The 22,620-nt window shown below is 40.0% G+C and overlaps 1 protein-coding gene across 4 annotated transcripts in view; it reads left to right on the forward strand.

Annotated features, from left to right (window-relative positions):
• adcy2b (adenylate cyclase 2b (brain)) overlaps positions 1-22,620 on the forward strand; it is a 371,550-nt gene that overhangs the window by 161,525 nt on the left and 187,405 nt on the right. For all 4 annotated transcript variants that reach the window (XM_078428257.1, XM_078428255.1, XM_078428259.1 and 1 more), the window contains 2 exons: positions 3,131-3,645; positions 11,164-11,361. In XM_078428257.1, coding sequence (XP_078284383.1) covers positions 3,448-3,645; positions 11,164-11,361 — 396 coding nt within the window. In that variant the 5' untranslated portion in view covers positions 3,131-3,447. The remainder of the gene's footprint in view (positions 1-3,130; positions 3,646-11,163; positions 11,362-22,620) is intronic.

Genomic DNA, 22,620 nt, shown 5'->3' on the forward strand with positions numbered 1-22,620 from the left:
ATGGATAGATTCTTGATTAGTATGTGTGTCAAGTGTTGTGGGGAGAAGGCAGGAGAATGGGGTTAGGAGGGAGAGATAGATCAGCCATGATTGAATGGAGGACTAGACGACGGGCCAAATTGCATAATTCTGCTCCTGTCACTTATGATCTTATGATCTTCTGAACTTCAAACTAATTTGCAAATGAGGCAGATAAATTATTTCATTTATTCTTCAAACAATTGGCTCCTTACCACCATCATTCCATGATCTCACTCCTAATCCCAAAATGATACAAGTCCTGCCCATATTATCGCTCACCGCAACTTTTGATTCTTGAAAACAGTAATTTTTCTCCCTCCTCCAAATTCCACTCCCTCCACAAAAAGAAAAAAATGAGGATCCTTAGCTTGGTGTTTGCCTCCAATATCCAGATGCAGATTCCTCATCCTGCTCCTCACCCACCACTTCATCCAAACTTCAGGCCCAACCCCCCCCCAATTATGCAGTCTCATTTTGTCCTATGACTGTCCCTGGCCTCGAAAAGGAATACTGACAGGGATGTTTTCTGTCCTGAATGTGTGCCAGCTTGGTTGATTGTGCTGAAGGCCAAGGATACAACACATGTTTACAGCTTCAGTCCAACTACCAAAATGCTAGCTGTCTGCTACCGTGCCCACCTTGAACACCTGGTCAGGTGCACTAACATTTCCAGGCAATTACTTATGAATAAAGGGGTAAAGTGTATTGAATAACTTTTAATTGCATACACAAATGAATCAATATAAAGGGAATAATACTCTGACATGCTTTTAAGAATACTTAAAATAACGTTTAAGAATGCTTAAAAGTTATTGACTTTGTAAAGATGAGAAAATATTATGTCAGTAGCAATATTTTGTGACAAAATACAATCAATGAAAAATCTCATTAACTTTTAATGCTAATTATTTCAGTGGCTGGCACCATAATACGCTGTTTCAATGGTAAGAACATAAGCTCTCATAGATTATTAATATGGGAAAGCATTCTCTCCACTATGCATTCTTTCCACAGAACACCGTCCTTAATTCATCCACAGAAGCAATGTTTAAGATAAAGCATGTGAAAGGATTCTGAAAAGATTAGTACCTAATTAAGAGAATATCCGTAGTGTTGACAATGATTTGATGCCATCTCTAGATCTTAATGTGTCAATTTTTCACGACTAAGGAGAGTCATAAACCTCAATTGCCCAGTACTCTGAGAGCAGATTCCACATTAGTTACCTTTGGAAGCACACACAAAGACAGCTGAAACCCGTACACCTCCACCTCCCACCAGGAAGGTCTACCTCCGGTTCTTCCTTGAACAGAGACCCTATCAGTTTACATGTACTTACACTCTCCTCCACCTGGTGGAACGATCTCACCCTCAACAAGTTCTCTTTTGACTCCTCTCACTTTCTTCAAGTTAAAGGTGTAGCCATGGGCGCTCGCGTGTTCCCCAGCTCTGCCTGACTTTTTATCAGACACATTGAATAGAGCTTGTTCCAAACATACACAGGCATTGTTTCCAAACTCTTTCTCCACTACATTAACGACTGCATCACGGTTGTCTCCTGAACCCAGGCAGAACTCGCTGATTTCAGTAACTTTACCACTAACTTCCACCCTACCCTCAAATGTACTTACTATCTCTAACACCTCTCTCCCCTTTCTTGATCTCTCTGTCTTCGTCATAGGAGAAAAACTATCGACTGACATCTACTACAAACCCACCGGCTCCCACAGCTAGTGGGATTACACCTCCCACTCTGCCTCTTGCAGATATTATTCAAGAGAGAGTTAGATTTAGCACTTAGGGTAAAGGGAATCAAAGGATATGGGGAAAAAAAGCCGGAACGGGGTACTGATTTTGGATGATCAACCACGATCATATTGAATGGCAGTGCTGGCTCGTAGGTCCGAATGGCCTACTCCTGCACCTATTCTCTATGTTTCTATTCCCTACTCTCAATTTCTCCATCTCCACCACATCTGGTCCCAAGATGAGGCTTTCCGGAGATGTTCTCTTTCTTTAATAAATATGGCTTTCCCCCATCCTGTCATAGATGAATCCCTCACACATGTCTTCTGTGTGTCCTGTATTTCTGATCCTTCTCATCCTCCCCCCAGACAGAACAAGATAGAGCTCCCTTTCCTGGTCCTCACCTTTCACTCCACCAGCCTTCGCATCCAATACAATAGTTTAATTAGTTGCTGTAAATTGTCCCTAATGTGTGGCATAGCACTAATGTATGGATGATCGTTGGTCGGTGTGGACTTGGTGGGCCGAAGGGCCTGTTTCCATGCTGTATCTCCAAAACTAAAATTAACAACTAAATAAATCTCAGTCAGAGCACCAGCAATTTCCTCTCTAGCTTCCCACAATGTCCTTGGATATATCTAATCAGGCCTGGGAGATTTGTCTACCTTCATTTGTTGGAATTCTATTCCAGAAAGGTAGATTTCTTTGTTGTTATTACAAAATAATTGCCTTTAAACTAAGCAACAATCCGAATTTCTAGGACAATGCATTGGAGGATTACATGCATGAAATCAACAGAATAATATGGATGAGAAAAATTCAAAAGAAAACGTGTATTGCATGATGAGTAAAATTTGACAGATTACTCACCTGTTATGGTATTTTATATTTTAAGATCCCCCAACGTAAGTACCCTGAAAAAGTGTTAAGATATATTTCCCCAGTCGCAGAGGAATGAGTGTGTGAAAGCATATTAAGCTGTGCTGTTGATGGACGCATTGTAATTTACTTATATTCTTACAGCAGCTGTGGTAATGACAATCCCCTGTTACAAGTAAAACTTCTTCTCTGCAGATGTCTGATGGTTTCTTCATTATACGCGTAGAACATGCATCACGCATTATTTTGTATGATATGTAGTGTGCCTTTTTAGTTGGTTCAAATCTTATTGATAATTTCTGAAAATTCTAGAGGGAAACAGAACTGCAGTTCATTGGATTATATTTCAATTATTCTTCTGGCTTGGAAATAAATCTTGTCAAGGTGTATTAGATTCATGATCCAATTCTACTATGTTTCCTACATGTGGTCACATCAGATGCCCTAATCAGTTAACTAACTGAATATGTTCTTTCTTTTGTAGGTTATTTAGAAGAATGGGAGATTGATCACAAAAGAAAATAAGGGACTTTTTCTCGTGTTGCATTGCATCAATTGAAAGCTATTTGCTACTGTGGTTTAACATCGATTATGCAAGGAGATAGTTCTCAAGGATGATGCATTTTGATTGAGATGAGTGCACCCTCTGTTCTGTACATCAGTCTTGCTCACAGTTTGCTTCACGATCATCACAACTCAACATGTTGCTTCAGCAATATGATATGAGTATGCTCCCTCAACTGCAACTTGCTGATTTTGTTCCAGTTAATTGAGGGTTGAAAAGCTTAATTGCTGTTTTTTATGTGGCAAGACACAATGAAGAGGAGACGCTATTTGCTTAACAGAACTGACGATGTCCCAGCTGCACAAAAGTCAACCGACTGGCTGTATGAGTCGTATTACTGCATGAGCCAGCAGCATCCTTTGATTGTTTTCTTGCTTCTGATTGTTATGGGAGCCTGTTTATCACTACTCGCTGTCTTCTTTGCTTCAGGGCTGGTAAGATCCTTTATATTTTAATGTTTAATAATTACTGAACAATCACAATTGCCATTATTTAAGCTTTTATGTAAAAAGTAGGCATCACAACTGTATTAATTTATTATCCAAATAAATGAGGATCAGAGTATTGTTTAGTAAAGCAAATTATAAATTGCTTGGAATATGTGTGCTGACAGATTCTGTGTCCCTGTCATAATCGTTAACTGACAAACCCGGTTAGAAATCATAAGGGCAGTCAGAGCACCTCTGCTGTGAACAACATTCTAGCAGGCGATGAAGTCCCAAGTTCTCACAAATGTTACTTATAGAGAAAAGGAAAGAAAAATGCTTTCGGAAAATGGTAAATAAAGCAAACAAATTGTTCTTTGATCGAGCAATGTGTATTTATGAAGTGCATAGAAAGCATTATCATGCAAATTTGGAGCATTCGTGCTCATGAGACTAATACGATATATGCATACGATCTACCAAATTCGCAAACTTTGATTTGGTTACATCCAATGTTCACATGAATATTGATAACTTTACTTTTGTTTTTAACTGAAATGCAGTAATGTTAGAAATGTGAAAAATCAGAATATTTGCAGTTCCTTGTGTCTTCATATTTCAAATTATTCTATTCTCATGGATTATCACTTTCTCAAAGACTTTCAAAAATAGTTTAATTTAGAAGTGTATTACAACTATTTTTTTAACTGAGTTTACCCATAATGGCTTGTTCTTAAGCAGTAATAGCAGTAATCCCCCACCCACCTGAAAGGTGTATCTATATTTCTGAATCTCTGAATCTTACTTAAATGCCATGGTAAATTTTATGTATTTCTACTGATGCTGATCGTGCCACGACGAATGTCAACTTTAACATTTCTCAATGCAGGCAACTATGCAGAAATATTACAATTTCCAGTGAAGGAGGAAAGGTTAGGGTATTATAATACATGAAGAATTGCTGTGTGAAAATTTGTCCTTACAAAATAAAGGAGCTGAGATTAGACCTGGTATTAGCCATTTTCAGAGATACAGGTAGTCCTGCTACAATGAGTTTTCCCAGAACATGAAGGGATGTAATGAGATGGATGAATTAGGGAATACTATTTGTATTATGCAAAGCTAGTTGGTTAGAATGTAGTTTTTATCAGGAAGTGGATACCATTTAAAAGTTACTTTAGAAATTGATAAGCAAGAAAAAGCTGCCATGGGGGGAAAATAGTCAAGGGAAAAATGTTTCCATGTAACCTGAGGAAATCAGACAACATTGTTTTTAAGTTTCACTGTGGGTGTGGGATGATGCTGAATGTCTTCAAATCAATGTCTGAGTGGCACGGTGGCACAGCGATAGAATTGCTGCCTTACAGTGCCAGAGACCTGGGTTCGATCCTGACAACGGATGCTATCTGTACGGAGTTTGTACATTCTTCCCGTGACCGTTTAGGTTTTCCCCTGGTGCCCCAGTTTCCTCCCACACTCTAAAGATGTACAGCTTTGTAGGTTAATTGGCTGTGGTAAAAAAAAGTTAATTGTCGCTATTGTGTAGGATAATGTAAGTGTACGGGGTGATCGCTGGTCGGCCTGGTCGGCCGAAGGGCCTGTTTCCACAGTATCTCTACAATTAAAGTAAAACTAAAGTAATGAACAGTGTGTCACACAATCCCACATCAAAACTGAAAGGAATTTCAGTCCCTCAACTCCCATATGTTGAATGATCGTAAACAGCAGACCATGCAGGCCAGTAACTAGTGTGATGCCTGCATTTTACAGTAATCTTCATTTGAGCCACCAAGCATCACATGGTGGTTACTGGATGGCAAGTGCTACCTTCTGACCAGATGGCTAATAATCCATTATGCAGCCCATGAGCACATGACCAGTGTCTATACAATGAAAACCATCGTATTACAAAAAAATGTATTGGAGCAAATTGTTGAGATGAAGCAACACTTGAAGTGCTTGAACTGCCCAGGAGGAACCTTGCAGTATTGGTTCCCAGGAGGAACCTTAATATTATATACCTGCAGGAAATCACCCCTCAGCTTCCTTTGCTCCACAGAATAAAGTCCTAGCCTCGCCAAACTCTCCCTACAGTTCCTTGAGACTTGGCAAAAAACGAATAAATCTTCTCTGCATTATTTCCTGCTTAATGGCAACCATTCAATAACAGGATGGCCAAATCTGAACACAACACCTCAAGTGTGGCCTCATCAATGCCTTGTACAACTGTAGCATAATATTGCAACTTTTACACTCAATTCCCTGACTGTTGAAGGCCAACGTGGCAAACGTATTTTTCACTACTATATTCCTGCAACATCACTTTCGGGGAACTATGTACTTGCATTGCTAGATCCCACTGCTCTAAAACATACCTCAGGGCCCAAAATGCAACACCTCACACTTATCTGAATAGACCACTTTTTGGCCCACTTGTCCAGCTGCTCAAGATCCTGCAGTAATTCTAGATAAGCATCTTCATTGTCTATAATACCATCTATATACCATCATTCAGGTATGCAGCTAGGCTATGCTGACTGTATGCTTTGGCTTACTCCAATACTTCGTAAACCTCTCTACCTACAGAACAAAACATATTTTCCATTGCAAATGCCTATTTGAGATTAAACTTGTTATGGTCTGCAAATAAACATAGCACAAAAAGTAAGGAAATTTGTATTTGGTAGATTATTTCTTTGTTGTAACAATGCTTCTTGGCAATAAATTTTATACTGTTGGAAAGCCTGTTTATTTCCCTTTTAAATGGTGCCACATTTGTAAGGAACATGCATTTGTGGGATGAGCAGCAGAGCTGAGTATATGGGTTGCGCCCATGAAAAATTTGCCAAATCTTCTCTGCCAATGCCAAACAGCTTATTCTGCCATTGACTCTTGTTCAGTGTTGTTTGGTGGATTGGATGATTGAAGTCTGAAGAAACAAGACATATTGGCAATTTAACAATTTATTCATTTAATAAACAGGAGCCACAGTAGCGTGTGGAAGAACCATACACAGCCATAACAGCCTGGCACCTCCTCCTCATGCTGGTCACCAGCCTGGTCACACACTGTTGTGGGATGGCATCCCATTCTTGTCAGCACCTGGGGGTACCAGAAGCTCAAAACAAGAGTCAATAGCAACAGCAGAATAAGCTGTTTGGCATTGGCAGAGAAGATTTGGCAAATTTTTCATGGGCGCAACCCATATACTCAGCTCTGCTGCTCATCCCACAAATGCATGTTCCTTACAAATGTGGCACCATTTAAAAGGGAAATAAACAGGCTTTCCAACGGTATAAGATTTATTGCCAAGAAGCATTGTTATAACAAAGAAATAATCTACCAAACACAAATTTCCTTACTTTTTGTGCTATGTTTAGTTCTAGTATGTTTACAACTGTATTTAACCTTAAGGTACAAAGGAAACAAAGAACAGCTAATAAATTGCACCAGGAAAACATGTGTGTGGAAAGTATGAGTTAGAAAATAGGAGATTATGTTAAATCAAAAAAATTGTTTCAGAAATAATAAAGAGAGAATGAAATCATACAAATACAAAAAAAAACAGAGAAAAATGGTTCAGAGAATGAATTTGATTGTCATACTTCCCCTTTGCAAAATGCATGCTAAAATTATAAACTAATTTTATTGAACATTGCATGAAGAAACACATTCCCCAAAGACGGGAAGTGGAAAATAGCAGAGCAGCTTAAGATAGTGAATCATGTAATATAATTTAGGGTCTCATTTTTGAACTGGAGATTTAAACATTGTCACATCTCATTCCACAATGTTGGCTTAAAATGCTGGCAAATGATGCTGCATAAAAGGAACTATGTGAATTATTCAACCGCAGCCAGGTTCATACCAGACAGTCGAGGGGTAAGACTAATATTTATAGACTCCCACAAACCAATCTGAGGCAGAATACCAACAGCCATGACATGTTAATCTCAGAATGTTCACCCAGAATCAGAGCCAGGGCATCACTCTTTCCTTGCATCATAGATCTACAGTGGAGGTTAATTTCAGTACCTTATTCCAGCTTTTTCCCCTATATCCCTTGATCCCTGTACATATGATTAGAGCTAAAAACAGGAAGAGCGACTGCATTGAAAACCACATACCAATAGTAACTACAGACCCCAGGGAGGAAATAGAGGCAAGAAGATTTAAATAGGAAATTCCTGAGCTTAGGGTGTTTTGTCAGTAGAAACAGGGTCAAGAGGTCCAATGTGGGAGTTGCTGGGTGGAGTTTGTGAGTTGCTGGGTGAGGAAGTTATAGGGAAAGAGCAAGTCATGTTGTTTGTTAATTATTTAATTATTAGCAGTTGGAAAAAAAAGCTAATCTTAAGTCTGGACATCTGAGCATTGATGCTCCTATTCATTCTCCCAGAAAGTACAAGACAGAAAATGTAATGGTCAGGCTGACAGGCATCCTTAACAATACTTCCAGCCTTCCCGAAGCAAAGCACTGTAATCAGGACTGGGTGGAAGCAAGTGACGAATTGGTGATGAACTGGGCTGTGTTCACACATTCAACAGTTTCATGTGGTGCTCTAGGGATTCATACTGACTTCAAGACAAATTAATGCACAATCCCAGGAAATATACCGCAAGTGGAAAAAAATATGCAGAGGCTTCACAAGTATCTTTTGGAAGTGGACAAAGTGCTTTGCTTGAGTGTTTAGGGAGCATTACAGATTGACCACACATGTATGGCTTTGCAAGTAAACATTTTGTATGCTGGAGAGACTTATCCACTCTGCCATGTACTGGAACACAATCTATCTTGTCTGCACTTGCTTGTAGACAACCCCAAGGGCCCTTGTAATACATCAAGGAGAGCCAGTGGATGCAGTGTATCTAGACTTTCAGAAAGCCTTTGATAAGGTATCACACGGGAGGTTGGTGAGCAAAATTAGAGTACATAGTATTGGGGGTAAGGTATTGACATGGATAGAAAATTGTTTGGCAGACAGGAAGAAAAGAGTAGGAATAAATGGGTCCTTTTCAGAATGGCAGGCAGTGGAGAGTGGAGTGCCGCAAAGCTCGGTGCTGGGGCCGCAACTATTTACAATATATATTAATGATTTGGATGATGGAATTAGAAGTAACACTAGCAAGTTTGCGGATGACACAAAGCTGGAACTGTACAGTGTGAACTGCAAAGAGGATGTTAGGAGGTTGCAGGGTGACTTGGACAGGTTGAGTGAGTGGGCAAATGCATGGAAGTACATTGTGGGACATTGGTGAGGCCACATTTAGAATATTGTGTTCAAGTTTGGTCACCCTGTTATAGGAAAAGATGTTGTTAAGCTGGAAAGGTTGCAGACAAGTTTTAGGAGGATGTTGCCAGGACTCGAGGGCCCAACCTAAGAGGGACTTTATTCCTTGGAGCGCAAGAGGATGAGGGGTGATCTTATAGAGGTGTACAAGATCATGGAATTAGTGGAATAGATAGGGTAAATGCACAGACTCTTTTACCAAGCGTAGGGGAATCAAGAACCAGAGGACATAGATTTAAGGTGAGGTGGGGGGAAAAATTTAATAAGAACTTAGGGGGCATTTTTTTTTACACAAAGACTGGTAGGTGAGCCGCCAGAAGATGTTGTTGAGGCAGGTACTATAACAACTATCATCCATCAATTTGTAGACTGGTACCACCAAGACCATTTTTTGAGTATTTCAAGATGTAAGCTTTTTTTAATGAGATGGGAGTCTGTGTCAGTGAGCAATGAGGTACTGGGTGAATGAAATATTGCAAGGAGGTACATTGTGGGTGAATTTTTCCAACTGCTAGCTAACTCTTGAACCAAGCACCTCTTACTCACCCTCCAAGTAGATGCTGTCATATTTCCTTACTTAGTTGTTCTGTTACTGTACTTTAATGTTATTTTGCACTGCTTCACACAGAACTATAATCTTGCACATTCTGCTGTTTTGTGCCAGTATTTATTGCTGTATTTATCATTACGTTATATATATATATATATATATATATATATATATATATATACACAGTGTTTACTCTGCAAGCTTCATGTGCACAAGGAACTTCTGATGTATATGGTAATAAGCTAATCTAATCTTATTCTTTCCTTATACATGTGCAACTTTAAACAATTATTAAAAACCAATTCTTGAATCATACCACAGACAGAAAAATAGGATCACTAATTTGAGAATCCCCTTATGTAGCAGCGAGAGGAGTCCTTCCTGCCACTGCATATGTTGAGCCTTGCAAAGTGAAGGGAGATGGTGAGCTGAAGTATCACAGTTGAAAAATGAGACTGGTATAGAATTGGAATTTCAATAATCTGAATGTGGGTTCAGAGTCGAGGTAAGAAAGGGATCTTCATAAAATTAACTTCATAAAATAACTTCATAAATTATTTCTTAGTGTTGACTATCAGAGACATTTAATAATAGGTACATAGTCTTTACTGTCAGCATGTCTCTGCCACAGTATTGGGCCTTGTCGAATGCTGCCAGAGCATTTTAGATCTGCAAACTGCAAACCAAATCACTGCCATGGTCTCACTGACTCCTCCTGGCTCACTTGATGAAAATAGGAATAAACACCATTAGATAGACAGACTCAAAAATAATAATGGCATTGTTACTAAACACTCAAATAGATGTATAAGGAAAACAACTGTGAACTGTTGCCAACTAGAGCATGCAACATGGCAGAATTCAACTATTAGGACGTAAGGGGAAGTTATTTTCTTGGGTCTTTTCCACTGAAAACAAAAGGATTGTAAATTAACCATTGAATCTGTTGTAGGTGTTTTTATTCCCTTCCAATTTGCCCTTGTCAATCAAGAGGAGCCACGGTTGGGACTTCCTAACAAGAGTATAAAGCGCACTTAGTAACAATATTGTAGGGCATATCTGTTTTAAAGATAATAATGATGTAACCTTGTCAAAACTTTTAAGGGTTACTGAAATTTCAATTAATCAATTGACCACATGTTGTGTAATTGGGAATGTGTTTGGCAACATAATGTAGAGGAAGTCTATTATTGATGTTTCAGAAATAAGTAGCAACCCGACTGGGCACAGCACTATTTATAACCATTTAATTAGTTATTCTGAATCGCGGCATTATAAATGTGAGTTTTAATTGCATTTTGAGTAAGTTGTTTATGTCTTTTTCACAACAAACACAATAAGTGTGATCTAAATAAATATAAAAACTGCAGTAAGCACTCAGTAGGTTATCTATATCTGTGGAATGATAAAACCATTAAATCAATGTCATTTTTTTCTTATTTGTTAATTATAACACATTACTGTAAATATGTAGAATAGATTGGATTCATGGACTTAATTATATCACTGAATTTTGATGTTCAGTTTGAAACGGTGGATGATCAAACCTTGGAATTTGTTTTGAATCTGTTGAATAATAGACTTTGTCATCACTATTTCTACATTATAATTAATATTATTAAATGCACAAATCATTCCAGACATGCAGTGAGAGTATGCTTAACCAGCTTTTCATTTCTTTTTCCCCAGGATATCGACGACCATATGGCTTTCATTATCACTGTTCCAACTGCCTTGGCTATATTCTTCACAATTTTTGTGCTGGTCTGCATGGAGACTGTGTTCCGAAAGCTACTGCATGTGTTTTCCCTTGTAGTTTGGGCATGTCTGGTTGCTATGGGTTACCTCTTCATGTGTTTTGGTGGGATCATTTCTCCATGGGATCAGGTAAGGGTTCTACAAAAAAATTATAATTGTCAGTCACCATTTCATTTTTTACATACTTTAATACTTTATCCTGAAGTTTTTCTTTGAAACGTTATTTTAAGGTATATATACCAATCACATAGTATATAGTAACTACTGATTGAAATAAACTATGTACATGACTGGCTTGATTAGGCCAGAAATCACACTTGCCAGTTAAGCAAGGACCAACTTAAAAAAAAAAAAGAAATGTTGTGATATTTTGAAAAAATCGAGTTTCTGAATTTGTTGGTGTGTGATTATATACCTCAAAAGCCCTGGAGAACCAGGAAAGGTAGCGTTTCAGGACAGGACCTTTCTTTAGTCTGATTGCAGGGGTGGAAGGAAAGATAACTAGAGGAGTGGAGGGCCAGGACAAAGCAGGGCAAGTCATAAGTGAACACAGGCAAGAAAGTTGGTAATGGGCAGATGGTTGGAAAAAGGCCAGAGATGTACACACATAAGGTGTGATAAAAAAGGATTAGAGAGTTGCAAATTGTGTAGCTAGAGGATTGACAAGATGCAAGTTATTTAGGAATATAGGTGGTGAGGAAAAGGAGGGGAGATATAGGTGCAAGGTCAGCCAGGGGGAGAAAGGGGAGAGGGGGTGTCTTGTGGAGTTACCTGAAGTATGTATTTGAGCCCACTGCTGAGAGATTGTGCATCTTTGAATAAATCACGTGCTTGTTTCTCAGCAAAGCAATTAATGTGACATGAACAAATATAGAAACTGCTGTAAGCATAACCATCTGTAAAAGAAGAAGCATTTTGTGCACTACTGAACAACTGTTGTACAAGGTGTACGAAGGAAATCTGAGAGGCTTGGGAGATGGTTGTGGATTGGGCACTGGTGGTTGAGAAAGGTTACTGGGTCTACATTGTGGGCTTGGATTGAGGAAGTTGGTCGTTTCAGGAGAGTGAGGTGTGATTGGAAGAAACTTGGCGAGGAGAAGGTCACACATTATAAAAGGGATGCAGGGCTGTCAGTCCAAGGCTTGGTGGCAGTGAAAGACAGGTTGGACACTAGTTTCCTTAAAGGGCTCAGACCTGATATAGATTCTTTCTCAGTCACATAGAAAAAAAAATAAAAGCCTACTATGACCCACTGTCACATCTGGTACCTTTTGAGCATTACAGTGTCAGATGCACATGACTGGAAACTTTACTCCTTGCCTCCTAATGCAGTGTAGTTGCAGAGTGAATGCATGGATTCAACATGCTGCCCCTGTCAGTAATTCTTAGTTTAGTTTAGTTTTAGTGTACTTTAGTTTAGTTTAGAGATACAGTGTGGAAACAGGCCCTTCGGCCTACCGAGTCCATGCCGACCAGCGATCCCTGCATATTAACAATATCCTACACACACTAGGGACAATTTTTTACATTTAGCAAGCCAAATAACCTACATACCTATACATCTTTGGAGTGTGGGAGGAAACCGAAGATCTCAGAGAAAACGCATGCAGGTCACAGGGAGTACGTACAGACAGCATCCGTAGTCGGGTTCAAACCCGGGTCTCCAGCGCTACAAGCGCTGTAAAGCAGCAACTCTACCGCCACCATGCCGCCAGCATTTGACAGAACTAGTGCATAAGTTTGAGAATTACTGCAGTTTAAATTGAGAAAAACTGGCAATTCAGTTAGGCACCATACCGGCATTAACCCAGCGTGTCTCCAAACTCACAGACTATCAGCATTAGTTTTAATTTTAACTTAATTGACAGAAAAATCAATTTTGAAGAATTTGCATAATGTTGACAGGGAACAAACTGCACTTAAAAAAATTAAAGTTCAAGTGCTTCAACTCCTAGTTTAAACTAAGATCTGCTGTTGAAATATTTCCATTAGAAAATGTGGACTCAACCTAAATGCTAAAACTGTCTCAATAAATAAGCAGTCTCTGTCCTTTAATTATTAAATGATTGGCATTCAATTTGATTTATGGTAAGCAATCACTGCAGGTCAAAATTAAATTTCAGGATTGGAGATTTTAGCCCGTCTTATTAATGGTAATATTATAATAAGCAATAAATGTCCACTTTACCTTCAATTAATTAGATGAATTGGTGCATGTGTGTTTGTGTACATGCATGTCGAAGTGATAGAAAGAGAGAGCAGAAAGGGTGGATGCGATTATTGCAGGAAGCCTGGCTGTAGGAATGCAAATGGAGTCATGGCATCTGGCAACATAGAAACAGACACAGAGGCCCAATTCATTCATGCTGACCAAAGTGCCCATTTAAACTAGTCCCTTCTTCCCACATTTGGCCCATCCCTTTAAATCTTTACAATCCATGCACCATCTAAATGGCTTTTAAATGTTGTTATTATACTTGCCTCAACCACTTCATCTGGCAGCTCATATCATAAACACACCATCCTCTGTTTGAAGAAGTTGCCCCTTTGGTCCCTTTTAAAACTTTTAAAACTTTCCCCTCTCATCTTAAACCTATTCCCCCTAGCCATTGACTCGCCTTTCTTGAGAAAAAGACGATGTGCATTCACCTTATCTATGCCCCTCATGATTTTCTATATGTTTTAAGGATTTCTATGTTCTAAAGAATAAAGTCATAGCCTGCCCAATCTCTCCCTGTAACTCAGGCCCTCAAGTCCTGGCAACATTTTGTAAATCCTCTGCACTGTTTCCAACTTAATGACATCTTTATTAGAGCAGGGTAAGTAAAAAACAATATTACGAATGTGGCCTCACCAACATCTTGTACAACTGCAAAATATCTTCCCTATTAACCTAAACAGCTTTAGCAGATCATAATGTTGGTTTATTTCTGCCTTTCATCACAATGAAAGACATGGGCACAGTCCAGGCAGACAGGAGAATGAGGGAGGAATGCATTGTGCCATGCTTTGTGAAATGTTAAACTGAAGCCTCATTCGCTTATTTCAGTTTGGTCTTGTTTCAGAGTGTACAAAGCACACTTTGTAGAGGACATTCAGTCAGTTCACCTGATATTCTAATAAACGGATTATCTGGCCTTTCACATCATTTGCTGTTAGCGGAATATTAGTGTGTGAAATTGGATTCAACCTTTTAAATAAAACAAGGTGTAACTATATCTGAAAGGTATTTCACGAGCTTTGAGTCACAGGAGTGTTCTGAACCAAATGAGACACAGCATTATTGCAGGATTTTATTTTATTTTAACGTTGACATGTCTTGTATGTCTGCTTATTTTAAAGCAAATTCTGCAATAGAAGTATTGCATTTAAGATGTAGGAATCCTGGAAATGCAGTTTGGAGTAGGCTTTCAGTGGATATATTTCTGCCTTTCGATGAAAGAGTGGGCAGAAGGTATCTTTTTAGATGCCCACGAGAAACAATCAGGGAACCCAGACAAGGATGATAATTCCTCCAGGCCTAACAAAAGATGAATAACCACATAATTTTCACCCAAGAGCAGCGGGGCATGCAGCCACCGTGAAATTTAAAAGGTTTATTCATGGCTGACAAACTTAATAAAATTGTTTTGAAGAAATAGCTAGTTGACTGGGTTATTTTGAAACAGTGAATAACCAGTTTTGTATTGTTAGTATAGAACAACCTGCCGTATGCTAGTTAGTGTTTTCCTCGATAAGAAAAACTTACTTAAGTAAACATATATTTTCCTGAGGTTACCATATCCCAAGTTCTTCCTTTAATTTGGTAATTGCAAACAGCAGTAAAACAAAAACTCTAGAAACATGTCAAATATCCTGGTCTGATAATCTCATTACTCAAAAGGGATTTTCCTGACTTTCAATGATGACAATTTTAATCTTCCAGGTGATGTTCTTACTCACCACAGATAAAGAAGCTCAAGTTTCTTTGAAACATTATCAATAAATCACCTACACCTATTCATGAGATGGGTTCAATGCAGGGTGCAGTAGAAGGTGGGGAAAGTTCTGGTTCCAAGTCTAATCATCCAGTTGAGATAATGACTCTGATATATGACATCGCTACATCGACGACTGCATTGGTGCTACCTCTTGTACCCATGCAGAACTCACTGACTTCATACACTTTACTTCCAATTTCCATCCTGTCCTTAAATATACCTGGACTATCTCCACCATCTCCCTCCCGTTTCTGGACCTCACCATCTCCATCACAGGAGACAGACTAGTGACTGACATCTACTATAAACCCACTGACTCGCACAGCTATCTGGACTACACTTCTTCCCACCCGGTCTCCTGCAAAAAGTCTATCCCCTACTCCCAATTCCTCCGTCTACGCCGCATCTGCGCCCCGGGATGAGGTGTTTCACACTAAGGCGTCAGAGATATCCTCATTCTTCAGGAAACGGGGCTTCCCCTCTTCCATTATAGATGAGGCTCTCACTAGGGTCTCTTCTACATCCCGCAACTCCGCTCTTGCTCCCCCTCCCCCACTCGTAACAAGGACAGAATCCCCCTCTTTCTCACCTTCCACCCCACCAGCCAGCTTATCCAACAAATCATCCGCCAACATTTCCGTCACCTACAACGGGACCCCACCACTGGTCATATCTTCCTATCCCCTACCCTCTCTGTGTTCCGCAGAGACCGTTCCCTCCATAACTCCCTGGTCCACTTGTCCCTTCCTACCCAAACCACCCCATCCCCGGGCACTTTCCCCTGCAACCGCACGAGATGCAACACCTGTCCCTTTACCTCCCCCCTCAACTCCATCCAAGGACCCAAACAGTCTTTCCAGGTGAGACAGAGGTTCACCTGCACCTCCTCCAACCTCATCTATTGCATCCGCTGCTCCAGATGTCAACTTATTTACATCGGCGAAACCAAACGCAGGCTCAGCGATCGCTTCGCTCAACACCTGCGCTCGGTCCGCGTTAAACAAACTGATCTCCCGGTGGCCGAGCACTTCAACTCCCCCTCCCACTCCCAGTCTGACCTTTCTGTCATGGGCCTCCTCCAGTGCCATAGTGAGGCCCACCGGAAATTGGAGGAACAGCACCTCATATTTCGCCTGGGCAGCTTGCAGCCCAGTGGTATGAACATCGACTTCTCCAATTTTAGATAGTTCCTCTGTCCCTCTCTTCCCCTCCCCCTTCCCAGATCTCCTTCTATCTTCCTGTCTCCACCTATATCCTTCCTTTGTCCCGCCCCCCTGACATCAGTCTGAAGAAGGGTCTCGACCCAAAACGTCGCCCACTCCTTCTCTCCCGAGATGCTGCCTGACCTGCTGAGTTACTCCAGCATTTTGTGAATAAATACTCTGATATATGATGTCTTAGGTGGTTTTGATGATAATTCAGCAAATGCCACACATCCAGATCAACCACAGATACTAGTCCAATGCACTCAACGATGTGTTTCAATTTGCAGCTTCCTTGTATGATGTCTTATCCGAATACAGGATCATCAACTTTGAATTGGCAATCGGATGCTCTGGCACCGTTGCTTCTCCTGCTTCACCGATTTTAAAACATACAGCAGTACTAAAGTTTGGTTTCATCAAATCCAAATGGATTGTGGCATATCAGTATTTCAACAGGGACCATCCTTTCATGGAGTGCAGTGTATTCCAGTGGGTGTTCCTTTGATCCCAATTTTGCTTCCTGTCATATTTTCAGTCAATCTTTGACAGAGTGTATTGTCCTTTTGACCAGATAATTTTAGAATGGGTGGGATGGAAGTGTGTACATGTTCTTCATTTTATTCCATTTGAGTAATTCTAAAAATTCAGCAAGGGTGAAGTTGTTTCCATTGTCTGTCGTGACCAACTCTGCAAGACCAACTTTGGAATCATCACTTGAGCTAAGGATGTACCCATGTGAACTGTTACAATGCACATGGACTGTCATTCTGATTGTACTGTCCACTCTTATATTTGACAGCTTAGTCATATGCAGGCAGAGTTAATGTTCATTCTGCACTCTGGCTAAAAGATTCCTAACACTCCATAGACAATAGTTGAGCATTCTGTGTCTAGTTCTGAGTAAACAGTTATCTGCCTTTGTTTGCTCGTCTGTTCATTGTTTAATCTTCACAGATTCTATTTGCACCATTGGTTTTCATAACATGACTACATGCAAATCCTAGTCTCTCAACTCTTCTATGCCTTTGGACTGTAAGACACTCATATTTGATGAATTGAGATTCTGCATCATTTTACAAGCGAATCTTGGTGCTGCATTTCATTCATGCTTTTGATCTCCCTCCAATCTGACTGTAACTTTGGACAGCAGTTCTAATTAAACATAATCAACCAGTTTTTCAAGTAACCAGATATAACTAGTAACTAGATCAGTAATCTACTAGATTAACAGATGACACTAAAATAATTGGTTTTGTTGGCAGTGACAATGGTTATCAAGAATTACAGCGGGATATTGATCTGCTGGATAAGTGCGCTGAGGAACGAAGTTTCATTCAGATAAGTGTTAAGTGTATTTTGGGAAGTCAAACTAATACAGGACCTTCATAATGAATGCTGGGCCCTGAGGAATGTTGCAGAACAAAGGGATTTAGGAGGGATTTTGTTCTCTGAAACTGGTGGCACATGTAGATAGGGTGAAGAAAACGTATGCATGCTGACCTTCGTCAGTCAGGGAGTTTAGAAGTTGGGATTTTATCTTACTGTGTTATATAAGATGTTCATGAGGCTGCACTTAGAGTATTGTTTTCAGTTTTGGTCACCCTGTTATTGGAAAGATGCCATTAAGCTGGAAGTGCGCAGATATGATTTACGAGAATGTGGTCAGAATTCGAGAGCCTAGGCCAGAGGGAGAACTTAGGAAGTCTAAGGAGTGATGGACGTCACCAACGGCTACACTTGGCCAGGCCGACCCTGCAACGCCGCCAGGACAACAGGCCTTCATGGTCAGGACAAGAACCCTGCACTTACAAACTGGGACTTGGAAATGGTGCAAGAAACTGGCAACTCTGTATACTGTCTCAGTGCACTACAGCAAAACACTAGTATCATATATATGAGATGCTTGTCTAAGTGCTTATGTATAGTGATACTTGTACTGAACTGTATACAAAAGTGAATTTCACGGTACTTCGTTACGTGTGACAAATAAAGTACCATTGCACCACTGATTATTCCTTGGCAGGAGACTGAGGGGTGATCTTACAGATAAAATCATTAGGGGAATACATAGGCTGGATGCACATTGACTTTTACCCAGGGTAATGGAATCAAGAACCAGCTGGCATAGGTTTTCCAGTGAGAGAAGAAAAATGTAATCGGAAACGAGGGCAAATTTTTCACACGGAGGGTGGTGGGTATATGGTACGAGCTGCCACTGGAAGTAGTTGAGTCATCCATAATAGCAACATTTAAAAGTCATTTGCTCAGGTATATGGAGAGGATAGACCATTGTCCTACCCCTACAATCAACCCTAGAACACCTGGATAAGAGAGACATCTCCTATTCAGACTCCTATTCATGGACAACAGCTCTGCCTTTAACACCATTATACCATCCAAGCTTATCACCAAACTTGTGGGACTTGGAATCAACACTCATCTCTGTAACTGGATTCTTGACTTCCTGACCAAGCGACCTCAATCAGTGAGGATAGGGGCCAAATCATCCTCCATGATAATCCTCAACACTGGTGTTTGGCAAGGATGCCTTCTCAGCCACCTTTGATACTCCTTGTACACCCATGACAGTGCAGCCATGTACAAATCTAATTCAATTTTCACATTCACAGACAACATCAACATTGTGGGCGGGATATCAAATAACGATAAGACACAGTATGGAAAGGAGATTTGAGAACCATTTGTCCTGGTGTTGAGACAACAACCTTTCTCTCAATATCAGCAAGACAAAGGAGATAGTGATCGACTTCAGGAAGTGTAGTACACATACCCCAGTTTGCTTTGATGACACTGAAATTCCTTGGAGTCCATATCACCAATTACTTCTCCTGGAACACCCATATTGAAGCAACAGCCAAGAAAGCACACCACCGCCTCTACTTCCTTAGCAGACTTTGGAAGTTTGGCATGTCCCCAACAAAGCTCACCAACCTCTACAGAAGCCCCATAGAAAGCATTTTATCAGGATGCATCACACCTTGGTTTGGGAACAGTTCCATCCAAGACCGCAAGAAATTATGGCGAATTGTGGACGCAGCCGAGACCATCACACAAACTAACCTCCCTTCCATTGACTCCATTTATTCCTCACGCTGTCACGGCAACCAGCAGCAAAATCAAGAACCAGTTGCACCCTGGCCATCAGGTAAAAGGAATAGAAGTGTGAAAATGCACACCACCAGATTCCAGGACAGTTTATTCCCAGCTGGTATCAGGCAACTGAATCATCCGACCACAACTAGAGAGCAGTCCTGAACTACTATCTACCTTGGACTATCTCTAATTGGACTTTACTGGTTTTACCTTGCACTAAACATTATTCCCTTATCTTGTATCTATGCACGGTAAATGACTCGATTGTGATCAAGTATTGGCTTTCCACTGACTGGTTAACATGCAACAAAACCTTTTCACTGTACTTCAGTAAACGCGACAATAAACTAAACTAAACTAAACTACATCCTGGTGTGTAGTCTATCTGGTCCAGTTGACTTGTTCACCTTCAGACCTTTCAGCTTCCCAAGCACCTTCTTCTTAACTCCACTAACCTCTGCCTCCTGACTCCCTTCTTCCTTTAAATTCACCAGATTCACTGGAAAATATATTGCATTACTGTGTAACATGTAAACAAATTTGGGACCACATGGGATTTCTCTGGGTGCTCCGGTTTCCTCACATTCCAAAGAGGTGCAGATTTGCAGGTTAATTGGCTTCTGTAAATTGTTCCAAGTGTGTAGGGTAGAACTAGTGAATGGATGATCTCTGTTTGGCATGGACTCGGTGAGCCGCAGGGCCTGTTTCCACACTGTATCTCCAAACTAAACTTATACAGATCATTATGTTAACTCCTCTGGCACACAAACCTCAGGCACAAAGGGATGCCAGGCTTTTTTGAAACTGTTTCAAATTTCAAACAGTCTAATTTCATCTCAGGGGGACACTGCCTATTTTTATTACCTCAGAAAAGATGGGGCAATGATGTTCATTTCCTGCAACATGTTACACCCAAATGTGAAATAGGATTGGGTAATCACAACAAAACTATTATTAGACATGAGGGAAAGAAAGTAGCTTCAATTTGCCAACTCACTGAGGAGGTCAGAGCATAATCGAGGTATGTTGCATTTCTGCTATGGGGTGGCCAGAGAGTACAAGATTAAACAACATGTAATCTCTGTGCTGCAGATGACTGTATCTGATCTAGGGGTGATTGATGTCAATACTTAGCATCAAAAACAGGAGAGTGCTCCATCTAACAGCTGTTTTCTGTATGGACAGAGAGTGACTGGAAACAGCAATATATTTATAGATTGACCTAAATGAAAATGTAACAATGTAAATTCTGGTCATGAAAAGATGTTTCTAAATGTTTTGTACAGAAAGCTACCATTTGATTCTTGAAGTTAATTCATGTTACTGAAATATATTTGGCTCTCAGCTGGTACCATTTGATGACAAAATCCCATTGGCCTACACATAGAGAATGAGAACTCCCGAATGAATGGCAGTGAAGCATGATTTTTCTGTGGAATGACATTTGAAGAAGCATTTTCTTTCAGCCATAATCCAGCCAAGAATCTAATAAATGGAATGTTTAATGAACCCAACTGAAAATTTGTCCCCTAAAATCATAATGCAATTAGTTTTATGATTTTAGCAGATATCTTGTGTTTGATATTCTGCCGGGAAGTCTCACAGCAGTCTACTTCTATTGGAAATGTGATTGTGTGCATCTCAATCTTATGTTGAGGGGAAAAATCTATTTCATCACAGTGGGAAGAAAAGTGTTAATTGATTTCGAGTTTTTAACAGGTTCTTGAGATGCTGTATTTTTAAACCTTTTTGCAGTTTTCTGTGATTTGTTAACAGCAAAATCCAGTGGTATATGATGGTCACAATTTTTTTGGCGACTTTCACATGTTTAACAGAAATAATCCGTACCTCTGGATTTTTTTGTTTTACATCCTTTGTAAGGATAATTTGAATCTTATTTAAGAGATGGGAAAAAGACTAATGTGTACTGCAGATGCTAGTTTACATTGTAGATAGTCACAAAATGCTGGAGTAACTCAGCGGGTCAGGCAACATCTCTGGAGAAAAGGAATAGGTGACATTTCGGGTCGAGACCCTTCCTCAATCTAGGGAAAAAGTAAATGTTTGGCAAATATTGATAACATACAACTTTTGCATCAATGGAATGAAGATAATTATTTTGCACAGAAATTGATAAGGAATAGGAAACACACCTCAAAACTCAGTTATTAAAATAAGTCAGTATCATCTTTTCCAACCCCTTCCCCATTCCCATTCAAAATTTAGTGTTTATAGTTTATTTAAAGATTTTCACCTCCAGTCATATTTAAATCACTCTCCCCTTTTCCTTGTTGCAGTAACTAAGGAAACATTTCTGAATAACTAACATTCAATGCAATATGTGAAAGAAAGCAAAGTCTTTGATGGGGAAAAATCACGAGAATGTCAATGAGTAGAACACATACTTCCCAACTTTAGTAGTCAGGATGTGTAGGAAAGAACTGTAGTTGCTGGTTTAAATCGAAGGTAGACACAAAACGGTCTGAAGTAGGGTCTCGACCCGAAACGTCACCCATTCCTTCTCTCCAGAGATGGTGCCTATCCCGCTGAATTACTCCAGCATTTTGTGTCTACCTTTAGTAGTCAGGAAGTCTGATCAAACAAGTATATCAAATTAAAAACTGTGGTGATGATAAGAGAACTTCTTCAAATGATTCAATCCCTTCCCACAATATTCCATTGTATAATCCAGCATCAATCATACAGGTTAACGTTGTGCCATATAATTTATCTGGATTGAAATGTGATAAATTCAATGGCACCAGCCACTTATATAACTTTGTTATGAAATAAGATCAGAGGCCTTATCCTAGGCCTGAAGTGCATGAATCATTTCCAACATCACTGAGCCTTTCCATTATCTTTAAAGCATCAATCAGGAATGATCTCCACTTTCATGGATGCATACAGCTCCAACAACTTTCAAAAGGCAAGTCAATAGACAATAGGTGCAGGAGTAGGCCATTCAGCCCTTCGAGCCAGCACTGCCATTCAATGCGATCATGGCTGATCACTCTCAATCAGTACCCCGTTCCTGCCTTCTCCCCATACCCCCTCACTCCGCTATCCTTAAGAGCTCTATCCAGCTC

The sequence above is a fragment of the Rhinoraja longicauda genome, chromosome 2, assembly GCF_053455715.1.
Source record: "Rhinoraja longicauda isolate Sanriku21f chromosome 2, sRhiLon1.1, whole genome shotgun sequence".
Lineage (NCBI taxonomy): Eukaryota > Metazoa > Chordata > Chondrichthyes > Rajiformes > Arhynchobatidae > Rhinoraja > Rhinoraja longicauda.